The following is a 16,525-nucleotide window of genomic DNA, read 5'->3' as shown; positions in this document are numbered from 1 at the left end:
ATTTTAGTACACTGTTTTCCCAGCACAGGTTTTTAAGATGTGTTCAATTTTTGACAGCTTACCATCTGTTTTGATGATGACCATATTTTGTTGATGCTTGTAATTAACTAAAATATATTAGTCTCATGTTGTGCTTATGCAGTAATATTTTACTAGAATTGCCTAATTTTTACTATCTTTACACCTTTTTATGGAGTTAAATTCTTTCTTTCCTAAATAAATAAAGATAGGACACTAAAAAGTTTTGTGAAAGAATTTCCACATTTTAAAATGGAACATACATAGCTTGTGGGGTAGTACTGTATTAGCTATTTTAATTTAAAGAACAAGAATATCTTATATTGTTGATTAGTGGTTTCACAGGTGGGCAAAATAGCATAAAATATTAACTTTGTAGATTACCAAAAGAAGATATTAATTGTTCATATCTAATTCAATTTTGAAATTTTTTTCATAAAATTTCCTACCTTATTTTGAGCAATTTTATATTTGGGCAGATTTTGGAGGGAGGGATTAATATTTAAGAAATAATAGCTATAGCACCTTTTTTTTTGTTGAGTTTTTATGTAGTTTATAACTATCTAGTTGTGATGTTGTGATGATCGTGTCAAAATGATTATTGCTTAAGTTTTTGTCATACTGCAGATTTTGGGTTCAAGTCTTGATAAGTGTTTGTAATTACCTAGTATCCCATTTTATTGCTTTCATGCATAGAAAATAAGCCTAGAGAGACAATTAAAATGCTACATTTCACATTTTATGTGGTGAGATTGTGTATGAAAGTTCCTTTAATAATTTGCTGACATTTTTAAAATGGTCTGTTATTTCATTAAAATATGCTTTTTTCTCCCCTCTCTCTTCATATTGTTAGATCATTATAGCATAATACTTTCAAGTCATAATACTATTAAGTCCTAGTTATAAATTTTTTTAACTGTATTCTGGTAAAATGTCGTTAGCAAGTCTCTTCAGTTATAAGGCAATTGGAAGAACAAGGAATTAAAAAATTCTTTTTCATTAGTAGGATATGTTACTGGATCATTTAATGTTAATATGTAAAGAATGTAAAAAAATTGTATTTGTGTATACATTGTTACATGTTTCTCTTCACGTATATTACACATGGGTTCGTGTGGATTTGGAGTGAATAATGGGGACAGCACTCGATGAAGTATCAAAACACACTCTATTGGCCAGTATTATTCAAGACAGCTGCAAAGGTAAGTTTTACAGTCATCGAAGATCTATAAACATGCTGTAAGAATCAGCAACACAGCATTCAGCCTATGAGGCTATCATGGTGAAGACAGCTTCAAGGCAAAGCACCGGAATACAGCTCCCGACTCTCCTCGGTCGTTCTTGAAACCCTACGTACTCTCGAGACTCTCCACACTACAACTCGCAATGCACTCGACGATACACTGGAGTATCCCAACTTCTCGGTTCAGTTGTTTCCGGAACTCAACACACTCTCTCAACAATGCACTAACCATGATACACTAAGAGACACTTTCGGTGCACTCGATGACCAGCTCAGCACTAGGCACTCACTGACTAACTATCAACTCAATGGACTCCCCATGGACTAACTAGACGAGACACTTAACTCTGCACGTATTATCTCTCCTGATACCAGCATTGTTTATATAGCTTTGGCCTGTGTTCGAGAACATTCTGGGCTAAACCAGTAGGAATTCGTTCCAGAAGGTTCTCTTTCTGTCTATGACATATCGCCAATTTTGTTGCCAAATGGGCGACTTCTCATCAAATGTGGCAGTTCTTCTTCCCCTTGCTGTTCTATGGCAACCCTAAACCTGCTTTGCATTGAAGCTATCTTACCGCACGTGGACATTTCGTAACAATATACAGTCAAAAGTCGTTAATTCGGACACCCATAATCTGAAATGATCTATTATCCGGACCTCAAAGCTACAAACATGCGTCGCGTAAGACGTTTATGGCTGCGAATATGTGTGTGCGCATGCGCAAAATATGTTTACGAATGCTCATTTAATGTATAACGGACAATATAAGCTAAGGTAATTCAGTTAATGTTGCAGATTGCGTTGTACCTTAATCTTCAAATTGGATCCGGCTTATTATTTTTTGCAGACTGTTAGAGCAATATTATAAAAGTAAACTTGAACTTTCGATTATGTCAAATAGAATTTCTGATATATATTTACTAATATGTAAAGGATCTACAAAGCGAAAGTATGTTTCGAAGTCTATTAAACAAAAAGTGGAATTCCTGCAAAAAATGGATAAAGGATAATGGATTTGTTTATCTAACCATTCCGAAATCTGTTTATCAATTTCACGCTGCTCTGCATGTGTGGCTGTGTGTGGGGGGGGGGACGTTGCGGCGCACGATGAACTGGAAGTTGATCTGTCAGCACTATCCTTATCTTCAGGGTAGATATTTTTATTTTATTTGGCTTATAATTCCTTACTAAATGTAGTATCTCGATGTACTCCGTCTTTGATATGATTTAAATCAAATTCCTTGTCATTATAATTCGCTTCCGATAGCGAAGAAAGTGACACAGAGGTCACTTTCTTCGAAAACGAAAGAATTTTGATTGACAAATTAGTCAGTATTCTCGGCACAGCAATTATAGGGCTTGAACAGCGGAACTTTGTAACTGAACAAGAAATTTTGTCTTTTTATAGAATTAAAGAGAAAGTATTATGACATAAAAAACGAAGCAACTTGAACAACTTACATTGAAAGAAATGTTTAATAAAGTAAACAAACAAATAAATATTAAGGGTTTTTTTTTTTTTTTTTTTTTGTAAATTTTGATACCCTTTAGATCATAATTGTTCTTTATTTCATAAATTACGGTTTCATATTTTTAATCTTATAATTTCTGCATGCTATCTTACCAGATTTAAACTGATGATCTATAATCCGGAAAAATCGATAATCCGGAATCGCCGAAGTCCCAATGAGTCCGGATTAACAACTTTTGACTGTACCTATATATGTGTCCGTAATCCGGACTCGTCGGGACTTCAGTGATTCCAGATTAGGGTTTTTTCTGGATTGTAGATAATCAATTTAAATCTGGTAAGATGGCATGCAGAATACAATTAAAAATATGAAACTGCAATTTATGAAATAAAGAGCAATTATGATCTAAAGGGTATCAAAATTTACAAAAAAGGGAAAAAAAAATCTAGTATTTATTTGTTTACTTTATTAAACATTTCTTTCAATATAAGTTGTTTAAGTTGCTTCGTTTTTTATGCTAATACTTTCTCTTTAATTCTATAAACAGACATAATTTCTTGTTCAGTTACAAAGTTCAACTGTTCAAGTCCTATAATTGCTGTGTCAAGTATACCGACTAACTTATCAATCGAAATTTTTTCGTTTTAAATAACCTCTCTATCACTTTCTTCACTATCAGAAGTGCACATGCTTAAACTCGTATCGGAAGCGTGCAGTGAACGCATTACAAGCATGCATAAAGCATGGGGGGGAAAAAAAAAGTTTGTGGCTTTGAAGTCCGGATTATGGACTTTGTACTGTACTAGTTTTTGTGAAGGCCTGGCATGTTGAAGTGATGGTCCAAGACAAGGCCAGGCAAACATGGTCATGATGGCTGAATTCATTAGTAAGATGAATGACGTAGTGAGAAGTGACATCTCAAAGGGAAGGCGCTTCAGCTTGGACAACGAACTGAAGGACACAATGAAGAACTTGCTTCTGTCACAGCTACAGGAATCCTTTGATTCATGAAACTGTGGGATAGTTGTGCTCAGGCTTCTGGTGATTACTTGTGAATAAAGACTTCAATATATCCATAGTGTCATTTCGTACCTTTTCATTTGAACACCCGTAATATATGTTAAATTAGAAGTAAAGTAATTGAAAGATTTTATAAGTATTCATCATGCATCATTTAAAGGAACAGATATTGTGCATTCCACCACATAAGTAATAGACTGCATAAAGTTATGTTATTTATGCGTTTGCATGTTTTTTTAAATCTGGAACTAAAAACAATAATTTTATCTTTACAGTCAAAAGACCTGTAGGCATAGATCCAACTCGTGGCATAGGTACAGCATATGAAGGCTATGTAAAGGTTAGTTTCTTTTTAAACATGTCTATTGGGGTTTTCTTTTTATTTTTCCCTCCAGTATTTGATGCGATGGTTAGATATCTTATTTGTGCTTTTTTTTCCCTTAAAGGTTCCTAAGCCTGGTGGTGTTAAAAAAGGGTGGATGCGTCAGTTTGTAGTTGTCTGTGATTTTAAATTGTTTCTATATGATCTGGCTCAAGATAAAAGTACTCAACCTAACACATGGATATCTCAGGTTTTAGATATGAGGTGACCATTTTTATGCTCCTAGTACAGTATTCATAAAAAATATATAAGTTAAAATACTAAAATAAGAAATTTTCTTAGAAATTTTATGGCATAATTGTACAATTGTTTTCCTTGTTGTGCATATGTAGTAAGATATATAAAATTTTTCAGAGATGAAGAATTTTCTGTTAGTTCTGTTTTAGAATCTGATGTTATTCATGCAAATAAAAAAGATATTCCATGCATATTTCGGGTAAGATATTCATATATCATTTGAATCTTAGTACACTTTTTTGCGATATTTGTAAAAAGTTTGTTGATATTATCTTTTCAGTGAAAGTATTTTTATAGCATAAGAGGAAGACACAATTTTGAAGGACATTTTATTTCTTTTAATATGCAGTAAATTAATGTCATGCATGTATTGCTTGTAATCATGTGTAAAATTTATTAATTTTGTTTATGCATTAGTTTATTTTTAATATGTAATATTTATTGCATTTAATTGGAATATATCTTTTCCATGTAACTTAGATTTTGTTAGATTATGAGAAAAGGTTTCTTAAATCGATAAAATCAGAGTGAAAATTTCACCTAGAACAGTATCATGACACTGAAAAGAGAAAGAGAGAAAGGAAAAGAATGTATAATATAAGAGGAAATTATTGCTCCATTTTTCATTCCACATATCTTCTGTATGAAGTGCATCGGAAACTTCTGTTTTATTTATTAATTTGTACACTATTAGCTGTATTTAATACCTTTAATTATGCTGTCAAACATTATACATAAATGCAAAATATAATTGTTTTATCTACAGTTCTGGCCTTATTAGTTTAGTTATAGTTATTTGTTCCCATTTTTTTTTTAACTTAACTACAGTTATAACAAGTAATGTTAAATATTAGCCATGCATGTGTTATATATATATTATTGTTTGTATAGTGGTAGGTATGCAATAAACATCTTTTGCTCATTATCAGTTTCATATACATTGGCTGCTTGCTTTGTAAAAGTTTGCTTCATAATAGTTAAGTTTTATGAAAATCCCACATTTAGTACCTCTTTTGATTTATGAAAAATGCCCTAAAAATTGTTTTGTCTACCGCCATAAAAATTTAAAGCAAAAATGTTATTCAGCCTTATTTAGCTTCTTTTGGGATCAATTAAAGAAAGATGACTTTCATTTTGAAAGAGCACCCAGTTTTGGGCATTTTTACAAACTGTTTCAATAAAATCCTGTGCAACAAAAAACCATTTGTCAGTCTGAGCTGTTTAATTTAATGTTACATGTTTAGACTTTTGTACTATTGAGCAGATTATTCTTTTATTCTAACTTGATTTCTTTTTCATAACATTGTAGTGCTTGTTACTCATTTTTCCTCCCCCTTTCTATTTATTACTTTTGAATAAAGATTCTTTCTCTTTTTTTTTTTATTTTTAAAATTCTTTTTGGACTTTTTTAAGAGTTATATATATATTGCTATACAATATAAAATATATTTTAAATCAAAACATTGTGAAAGCAGAGTTTTCATTTTAAAATTTTTTAGCTCACACTTTAAAATGTTTCAGAAAAATGTTTTAAAGTAATTTGCAATGCTTACTGGTGCTTCTCACTATATATATAATGCCTAATAATAATGCATTATTTTGTTGACTTTGTAATTTGTTTATTGTATTTTGTTGGGCTATTTTATGAGAGTAAGTTTAATACTTTCATAAAATAGTATATAATTAGGATATATTTTATTCATTTGTTTTAATTACCTTTTATCAAATGCTCTACATATGTATGGCTAAAAAATGCAACAAAAATTAATGTATTGTAAAATAATTAAAAACTGTTTTTCCTCCAATTTCTTTACTTTTCTTTTTTAATTTTTATATTTTGGCTATGTAATTATGTAGAAATATGTAAAATTATTTTTGTTTGGATTGCATAAATTAAGAGTTACCCAGCCCCAAGAGTACTTGCTTTGATAAGTGTAGCGATTTTTTTTTTTTTTTTTTTTTTCTTTTAGGTAACTACTTCAATGTTGAATCCTCCTGGGATCAAAAATCATACTCTAATGTTAGTTGAAAAAGAAAGTGAAAAATGCAAATGGGTTGATGCTTTAAATGAACTTCATCGAATTCTTCGTCGAAATAAGCTTTCATCCCGATCCGTGAGTCCTGTATAACTATCATCAATTAGAATCCTATAACTGTTCTAAATTGAAAGACAGTGAAAGCACCTTCTAATTTTTAGTAGTTGCTTTTATTCTGCTCTTATTCTTTCACAGCTTGTTGAGTTTTTATTAGTAATCAAACTATTGGGATATATACTTCACAGTTATTTATTGTAGATAATAATATTGCTTTTCTAAGCTTTGTATAATAAATCTTTTTTTAAATCCTTTTTAATAGTAATGCTTCAAGAAGTTGGTGTTTTTATGGTATTGGGGTACCACTGGCCAAACATGAGGTAAAGATCAATATGGTAGCATTTTGCATCACAAATAGCTTTACAATGATATTGCTAAGCAGGAAAAATGAGTATCAGGCCAGGAGTTTTCTGTCTTAGATTTTCAGTTGCTTAAGCTAATTAATTGGCAGCTGCCAGATATGAACACCTGCTAGTTATATGCAAATATGACATTTAGCATATTGCATCACAAATAGCAGTACAATGATATTGCTAAACAGGAGGAATGAGAATCAAGCCAGGAGTTTTCTGTATTAGATTTTCAGTTGCTTAAGCTAGTGAATTGGCAGCTGTCAGATATGAACAACTGCTAGTTAAATGCAAATGCGACATTTTTTATCCTGATATGGGATTTCATGTGCAAAATGAACATCAGTGTGGTAATCCTTCCTCATCGAATTCATGTATGGTGATTGTATGAAAAGGTATAAATGGTTTCAACGATGTTAAATTAAACTGGTAGCTTATACCGCCTGTGTATTCTGAAATTTATCTTGTGAAATCTCTTTTGTATTTTTGAATTTGTCTTTTCCCCCTGACTTAATAAAATAGTCGTTATTTTCTTGAAGCTTTATTTATCATTTTATATCATTATGCATTTTAATTATATTTGGTGCCTTTTTTCATTTATGTAAGGTGTTAAGTAGTTGCTCATTTATAGAAAAGTACCAAAATTACTTTTACGGTATATTTATAATTGTTTTTGAAAGATTTCATCTTGGAGGAACTTAGACTAAAAAATTCATGACAAGCATTAATTCAATTTGGGGTTAACCTTTTATTAAAAGAAAGTGCTATGAAGTGGTTTTTGTTTTTACCATTTTTAAAGGTAACGGAGAGGAATGTATTCTATGTTGTCATATTGTTAATTTTATTTCGAAGAGAAGGAATATATGCTTAATGTTAAATATATTTAGTTCGTCTAATTCCATAAAAATAGAATTTATAATACCTCAGATCGCTTTTTTAACATGCTTTGTTAAAACAAAAGTAAGTGAGAAACAGATATTTTTATAATATTCTTGTATGCGTATGGGTTTTTAATAGATTGAATGTACACAGAACTGATGTTAGCTTAGTAAAATTTATTTTACCAAAAGAAACACTTCATAGTCTGGAAATTTCCACAGAAATACTTGTACAGCTCATTTTTGTATCACAGAGCACAATTAGTAGTTTCACCTCAAACTACTAAGAGCACACATTTTGGTTTCTTTTGATTTCTTAAAAAATTATATATATATATATATATATATAAACCTCTTTCATGGTCATTTTATTTGGATGGCCGAGCTAGAAGTTTCAAGGCATCAGATCTGATGAATAAAGCAGATGAAGGCGTATAGTGTTTTTATTTGACCAAAATTTGCACTTAAATTTCTAGAAACGATGTATGACGTGAAGCATTTTAATGTCGGAAGATGCAGTTTTTTTTGGGGAAATTTTCTTTACAGATCTTATAAAATGATTTAATAATTTTAATGCCGTAATAATATGCATAGTATTCTATGTTTCAAATTTCCTTAGTTTGTCTAATTCCATTTCATGGCAGCATCACTTTGATTTTGGATTTTCAATTAAGAATTTTTGGCAAAAATTTTAGATCAGTTAGTTAGTCTGAGGTGGCAGTATAGAACTCTATAATGCCACTTTAAAGTAATAAATGCTGTTATTTTTGCTGTACGATAAGAAATCATGGAACGAATTTTACTTTAATGTTCAAATCTGTTAAAATGCTGTGAATAAAATGTTATATCAGATCCTAAGAAATTTTTCTGATATTCAGATAGCCTAGTTCATAACCACTACAGGATCACTCAGCAGTCTCCATAAGTTACTTTTACATGCTGTAATTTCCTTAACACTCTGAGTGTTATGGTGAAAATTCCCTATTGAAGGATGGCTTTCTCATCTGAGTCCATTAGTCTGAAGTGGCATTATAAAACTCACTTTAAAGTAATAAATACTGTTATTTTGCTGCAGAATAAGAAATCGTGGAACAAATTTTACTTTAATGTTCAAATCTGTTAAAATGCTGTGAATAAAATGTTCCCTCAGATCGTAAGAAATTTTTCTGACATTCAGATTGCCTGTGCAGTCAAATCCGTTTGTTTATTTCTTCAGCATTCTATTGAATTTTAATGTTGACAGGCATCCCAATCTTTCTCCATCTTCAACCTGATCAAAATGACTACAGGATCACTCCAGAGGTCTCCATAAGTTACTTTTATATGCTGTAATTTCCTTAACCCTCTGAGGGTTATGGTGAAAATTCCGTATTGACAGATGGCTTTCTCATCTGTTGAGCATGAAAATTTGTGTCAGATCCTGATAAACCTGATTTTAGATTGGATGTGTAAAGAAAAAGAAGCATTCTGTATACAAAGTGTCATTTTGGAATTCTAATCTAGAAAATATGGCTTATTTGTGATATTTTGGGGTACTTTGAAATTTCAGAGCCGAAACTGTATTGTGTAGAGGATTATCATGTTTTGCAGTTTGAAAGACAATTTCTTGTTAATTTATTATTTATCTTTATGACTTATACCACATTTTAAAACACTTTTTCTCACAATCATAGCTCTCCTAGAACAAGTTGAAACTTTTTGTGCACTGTTAACTAAGATCTGATGTCCCTCTTCTTGCAGTATAGATTACTGTCTTTGTACGAGATAGCACTTGGTGGCAGCATTCACTGTATTGTTTTTGATTGCACCTTGTCTGTTGTTGAAAGCACTGTGGACTTTAAAGTATTTGAAGCAATGAACTTAATTGTTAATTAGTGGGAATATTTAATATTTTCACTATCACATTCTTTTGATGGAATTTGAAGTAATTGACAAAATTCACTTGCTGTTCAATTAATGATTGTCACCTATTTTAATTAGGGACTATGTGTATATAGCATTATAGATTGAATGATTATATGCTCATTGTTGGTAATTGATGCTCATTGATGATATGCTCATTGTTTCATTTAAAGTTGATATGCTCATTGTCTTAAAATCCATCCTAATTAGAAAGTTTTAATTTAGGTTCAATTTTAGTTACATTTTTATAATATTCATTAAAAAACATGTTAAGAAGAGCATGTTTTAAGGAATCAAAATAGTTGAATGTAAAGACATTGGTTTTAGGTATTTTTAGTGGAAAAGCATATACTTAATTTGTTGAAATGTTTTGATATTATAGTTTGCATTTAGAAATTGACATGAACAATTTTAAATTATTGATTTATCAAGTCATTTAATATATTTTCTTTCCTTGCAGGTGTTCCAAGCTAAAGAAATTCTTGATAATACATTAACTGTTATAAAAAATGCTACATCTGCTGCAGTAATTGGTAGGATTTTATTTTATTTTTATTAAAACTGTTTTTCCCTGTTGTACTACTAACGTGAAAAATTTATTTAGATAAAATTTTTTTCCTATAAATGTAGTTTATTTTATGTAATTTGAATTTTATATAATTTCTAAAAATGCTGCAGTTTCACATAGCTGTAATAAAAAAAGAATTTTGTATGAGTATTATGATAAAATTATTTCAAAATCTTTAAATTGTCATTAAATAAAAACTTATATATTGATATAAATTCAAGTAATTAATAGTACTTATTTTGATAAATTAACTTCCATTTTTTTAAAATTATGTAATATGCTTTTTTCCCCCTCTTATGAGATAAGAAGTAGTGATAAGTATCCAAAATATAACAGCTGCTGTGTATTTTCACAGCTCTTATTCATTATTACATTCATATTATAGATCCAGAAAGAATCGCTTTAGGAACTGAAGAAGGATTATATTGTGTAGATTTAGATAGAGAAGGTATGCATTGTTAGATTAATTTATATTCTCACATTTGTTAGTTGTAAGAAGTACCTATTATTTATTTTGTTTTAGTTTACTTAAACTCCTAATTTTCTAAAGCTTTAGCATAGTATCTTTTTTTTTTTTTTTTTTAATGTATGTGCGTGAATGAGAATATTTAATTATGCAAATAAATCAAATTTTGCAATTTTGTCGAAACCCAATATATTATGTACAATATTGATTGAAGGACATAATCTTCTGTGTGACAATTGCATATATTCTCAATAAGTTCTGTTGCATTATTTCATTTGGTTCTTCAATCTTTAACCATATCTTACTGTTAACCTGTGAATATTTCCAATTTTGGTTACTGTAGCTAATTTGGTTGTTGAATATTACATGAATCAATTTTGCTCTGAAGTTTAAAATTTAAGAAGCACATGAGTTGGTTATTATTTTTGTACTTTTATTATATTTCATCATTTGTTCAATTTCCTCTCCTGTCTAAATGAGGGATGGATGTTTCTTTAAAAATATACTGAAAAGCTGAAATTCATGGGATTGCTGTACCCCTAATTTCTGTCTGGCTCTTCATTTGGTATGACTTCACTCCAAGAAATTTGGCTGTAAGTTGATGTTGGTGTTTAAAGGGTGAATTGTAAAATTTCAGAGGCTTTTGATAAATTAGATTTTTCCAGGTTTACTGTATCAAAAATGTATCACGAGTACCATTATTTTGATTTGTGGGAATGAAAAATAAGCTAATATACTATCCACTTGCCACTGAAGTGCACAGCATTTGACATCATTTGCATTGAATCATAAGTGGATTACAGTGCATGAAATTTCTGCTTATTTCAATGCAGACTGTTCATAAAATGTGCTTGAATTAACGTCCATTATTACCCATACTTTGGAGGATTTGGCAGCTATAGACCAATATATATCCCCATTCGTGATGCATCATCACAGAGTTCAGTGACTGGCATCAACAAGAAGATATAAAAAAATAATAATAGAACGCAATATTGAATGACACAGCCAGATGAGTCCAATTTTCAGCTGTTTGATGCTGATAAGTGCATAAAACTATATAGTCACTAAGTTTATCACAGTTTATGCAATTTATGTCTGTGACAATGTGTGCATGTTCATGTGACCATAATTAATGCTGTATTTCTTTTGAGACTACTTTGACTGATTTGAGGCATGTGGACATTTCTCTCAGATCACGTACGTCACTTTATATTTTATTAGGTTTTTTATGGGGAAGGAATCTCTTAAGTAGATTGTCCACTGGTTTGTGGTTACTGTTAGATATCTGTAAAATCACTTCATGGTCGTTTACACCATGATTTAACTCCCCACCCAAAAATCCATAATATGAAGTCTTTTATTATTTACAGGATGTGTTAGAAACTAGCGTATGAGCAATAAATCCAGCTCTATCTGATATAATGCAATTACAGACACATTGCAAGGTTTGTGGATAGTGATTTCTATTGAAACAGCTTGACAAGTCACTGACTCCATACTGCAATGAGTCGAGGCTGTTTTAAGGACTAGAGGAAGCCTAACTCATTATTGGCCTTTTAGCCTTTCAGTTTACTATTTAGATTTAGTTTATTTAAGAAACTTTACTTATATGATTTTTAGTTGTTATGTAAACCAAAGGAATGGCAACAAAGGTAAGATGGCATTAATATAAAAAATTCTTGTAAATAGCAAGATTATATAAAAAAAATGTATTAACATTAGTCACAAGAAAGTTGATTTGTTTATAGTTTTTATGCAGGTAAGTAGAAATCTAAAACCATTAACAAAATCTTTGAAGGAATTTTTGCAACTATTAATATTATAATGTTGTGGGAAAATTTCTTCAGTTCTCTTCCCCAGTAAAATGTTTTAAGGTTTATTTAAAACCATGTTTTAACCATGGTGTGTTACCATGCTTCTTCTGAGAGCGTTTTTGAAATCAATAAACTATATTACGTAATATGTGCATATTTTTCAAGTTAATTCCATTCTCCTTTAAATTTTCTATTTTTATTTGTACGAGAGCTATTCACAAAGTAAAGTGTCACTGCTGCATGACGAGAGATAGTGCTAGTATCCCCATCTTGGTGTCAGAGTGTCTACTAAATCCTTATGCATCTGGTTGTAATCATCGACGGCATGTATTGCTTCTGCTTTGTTCACTGTGAATGTTTAAAATATGTGCGGCAATAGAAAACCCTGCAAGTTGTGAAATGTGATCAGTGATTAGATTTTTGTCCACATAAAAACTGGGACGAATTAAAATTTATCAGGGACTTTGTGTAGTGTATGGAAACGATGTAATGGGTGAAGCCAGAGTGAGACAATGTTGCATCATGTTTAAAAATGGCCACACTAATTTTCATGAGGAAGCACGAAGTGGCCGGCCGAGCATTGCTAATGCTAAACTTAAAAAGAAAATCAATGAAAAGATTCACGAAATCCACCACTTCACAATTTCGGAGCTTTCACTAGAGTTTCCTCAAATTTCACGAACTTTGTTGTTTGGTGTTGTGGCGCAAGGTCTATGCTATCACAAGTTTTGTGCCAAATGGGTACTAAAACTCTTGTCAGAAGATCACAAAAAGCAGCGCATGGCAGAAACTTTGACATTTCTCGAGGCCTACCATGAACAGTGAATCACTTCTCAATTGTGTCATAACAGGAGGTGAGACTTGGGTAAAGTTTGTCTCTAGTGAGACACTTGTGACAAACTTTACCCAAGTCTCGCCTTCGTCGAAGCGCTAGATTGTAAGCCAGGCATCGTTGAAGCCTGGCTTACAATCCAGCGCTACGATGATGACGAGAAACTGCATGCAGGCATCCTTGCATGATATAAGTCTCAGGCAGCAACATTCTATGACGATGGAATTAACAAGCTCGTGTACCATTATGATAAGTGTCTTAATTAGTATGGAGATTATGTAGAAAAATATTTGAATAATGTGACTTTCAAATGTAAGTAATAAAAAATGTTTACTTTTTTTTTTTTTTTTTTTAAATTCTAAAACGTAAGTTACTTTCTGTACAGCTTGCGTAGTTTTATAGTAGGTGAAAGAAAAATACTTGAACATAAACTTTAAGGAGAATTTAGCCATAAATTTCCATTATTGTAGTATTTTTTTAAGTTTGGACAGTTGTTTCGTATTTTTTCAGAATTTGTTATTATTATCAAAAGTTTAAATTTGTCTATTTTAAAGTTTTCTGTATTGTAATTTAAAACATTTCAAAAACTGTATTTCATTAAGATGAATTTTCACTTTCTTAGTAATTTTGATTTATTGCTTTCCTTTTTTTTCAATAAAAGAAATAGCTCGTATTGGTGATGGCAAAAAAGTCAGTCAGCTAGAATACATTGCTGAAGAACAACTGTTACTTGCCGTTGCTGGTAAGTAAAGCTAAAATTCTTAAAATATGTTAACTGCTATATTTAAAACTTGAACGTTTTTAAAAACTCATACAAATTCCCTTTTAGGGCTTTCACATGTGTATATAAATTTCCTTGTTTTATTTATTCCAGGTAAACAGCGTTTCTTGAGGTTGATACCAGTTGGTGCGTTGGATGGCCAAGATGTTGAGTGGACTAAAGTTCCAGAGACTAAAGGCTGCATCACATTTTGTACAATGTGTATCCATAATGGCAATTCAACTTTATATTTATTTTGTACAGCCATTAAAAAGCAGGTAGGCATACTTTTTAAAAATAGTATCTAAACTAGATGATATTTTCATTACACAGATAAGAAGATATATATAACCTTTTACAGTAGCATTTGAATTAGGCTGTGTAATTAAAAATTAATTTTAGGTTTAATTATAAGCAATAAAATACTTTAATAAAAGTCAATCTTTCATAATAAGGTTTTATTGAAATAAGGTAAATAGAAAGCGTGTAAAGTTTTATTTAAATTAAAAATATTTTCTGAATATTTTGGGATGAAATACAGATAAAATGAGTATGAATGGGAAACGAATGATCCGTACCAAAGCCAAAAAGACTAAGCTCCCTCCCCCATTATCATATAAAATCACAAATTTCATGTACCAGATGAAAGGAAACTACATAACGCTGGATATATACCAGTGAAATTTAGATCCAGGCGGTGTATATTTTGTGGCACAAGGAAGAAATCTCATAGAAGATACATGGACGGAACATGCAATGTGGGTCTATGCATGTACCAAAAACACAAAACATGCATTGAACAGTGTGACAAAAAAATTAGTTCTTCGAAATTAAAAAAAAAAAAATTGAGTATTTTTTATCCTTATTTTACTGAGTTTTTTAATCCATTTAGCCAAACGTCCTTATTATGTAGGTACTTATATTTTCACTGCTATAGAAAAATTACATAAATGTTTATTTTTAATGTTTCTGACAATTTACTTTGTAAAATAATGTAAAAAAATTATATATAATGCAATTCTTACATACATTTTTTTTAATTCATAAATTTCCTCATTTATTGGAAACTCCCACGGTGAAATGTAAGTTTTTTTTTTTTTCCTACTGCTTCAGTAAGTTTCAAAGTCCTAGACGCGCGGTGGTTTCACAGTGCGACCACCACCCACAGAACAATAGGCAAGAGCAGGTTTTTTTTTTTTAAATTCATATATTATTTGTCTCTAGGACCATAATATTCAATTTCTAGAGTTTTCAGTTAAAAAATTATAAAAATAATATATCGCGCGTCAAAGGGTTAACCTGAGTATGCATATCAAAAAGAAAACAGAAAAAGAAATTAGATATACTGAACATATATTGTATATTGATAGCAGTGTGCATTCCAATGTGTACTTTAATAACAACGTTTTTGTAATCTTTTGCATACTTGAAAATTTTATAGCCATTTTCCACGTACGACATTTTCTACACCATACTTTAATACTAGATTTTTATGTTATGTCATGCCTTTCCTTGGAAGCAAAGGTTACCAGCAGCTGAGCGGTAAAGTCGGTGAACACTGGTAATTCAGTCTGGGATTTAAATCCTGGTAAATGGGCTGGATGCATAGGCATTTTTGTGGTGTTTCCTCATGTATAATTTTTGTGGTATTTCCTCATGTTTCCTCATGTATAATGTGTAGACAAGCCATTTTTCCTCAGAAAGGCATATAGCCTTCGAGTGCTTTGCCATAATTAAATCAAATCATAAATCTTAAGGAAAATATATCTATTTTGAAAACATTCTACTAGTATCTTTTGTAATGTATTGTTGACCTTAGTGAAGTAAAATACTTATCTACCAATTTTTAGAATTTGAATTTGGTATTTTTTTCAGAAGCAATATTAAACACTTTTGACAATGTATATATATTCATCCACTCTCTAGCAATGACCACTGTTAGTCAATTATTGCGCCCCCTTCCTAAAACTCGAAAAATAGATGTACATGTATTTAAATTTAGGTTCTTTTTTAATGTGTTTTATAAATTAAACAAGAACAAGTATAGAAAGTGTTGATAAGTAACAAAACTTGAATAAAAGTCATTTTTATATTCATAAATTAAAACTAAATACTTACCAATAAACAAAAGGCTGACTGCATTCTGCTTTTGTGAAACTATAAAATTACTCCTGAGAGAAAAATTCCTCCATTTGAGAATCTCTATATACATACTTAAGGGAGGTCTTTGGTCCAAAAATAGTGAATAGTGATAATAGTAATTCCAAAAATAGTAAATAGTGAGTTTTGGGAGAATAAGCATGAATTAGGGTCCCCACAATACATTTTTAGTATTTTTACTTTAATTTAATGTCTACTTATCTGCTAACTCAGTCTGTCTATAACCTGTGTATGATGATTACTCTTACTTCATATTTTTAAAATTTTCTCTTTCATATTTAAATTTCTGCATTCAGATCAGGATTGATTAGATTTTGGATAAA

The 16,525-nt window shown here is 30.7% G+C and overlaps 1 protein-coding gene across 3 annotated transcripts in view; it reads left to right on the top strand.

The window, feature by feature from the left end:
- LOC118183408 (serine/threonine-protein kinase Genghis Khan-like) overlaps nt 1–16,525 on the top strand; it is a 210,078-nt gene that overhangs the window by 145,680 nt on the left and 47,873 nt on the right. For all 3 annotated transcript variants that reach the window (XM_035352925.2, XM_085824928.1, XM_035352926.2), the window contains 8 exons: nt 4,033–4,097; nt 4,204–4,343; nt 4,494–4,575; nt 6,347–6,490; nt 10,060–10,132; nt 10,553–10,615; nt 13,944–14,024; nt 14,157–14,320. In XM_035352925.2, coding sequence (XP_035208816.1) covers nt 4,033–4,097; nt 4,204–4,343; nt 4,494–4,575; nt 6,347–6,490; nt 10,060–10,132; nt 10,553–10,615; nt 13,944–14,024; nt 14,157–14,320 — 812 coding nt within the window. The remainder of the gene's footprint in view (nt 1–4,032; nt 4,098–4,203; nt 4,344–4,493; nt 4,576–6,346; nt 6,491–10,059; nt 10,133–10,552; nt 10,616–13,943; nt 14,025–14,156; nt 14,321–16,525) is intronic.

Source organism: Stegodyphus dumicola, chromosome 10, assembly GCF_044657685.1.
Source record: "Stegodyphus dumicola isolate Sdum_Otavi_A_Nest chromosome 10, ASM4465768v1".
Lineage (NCBI taxonomy): Eukaryota > Metazoa > Arthropoda > Arachnida > Araneae > Eresidae > Stegodyphus > Stegodyphus dumicola.
Note: the sequence above shows the minus strand (reverse complement) of the source record. Positions and strands in the feature narration are given on the sequence as shown.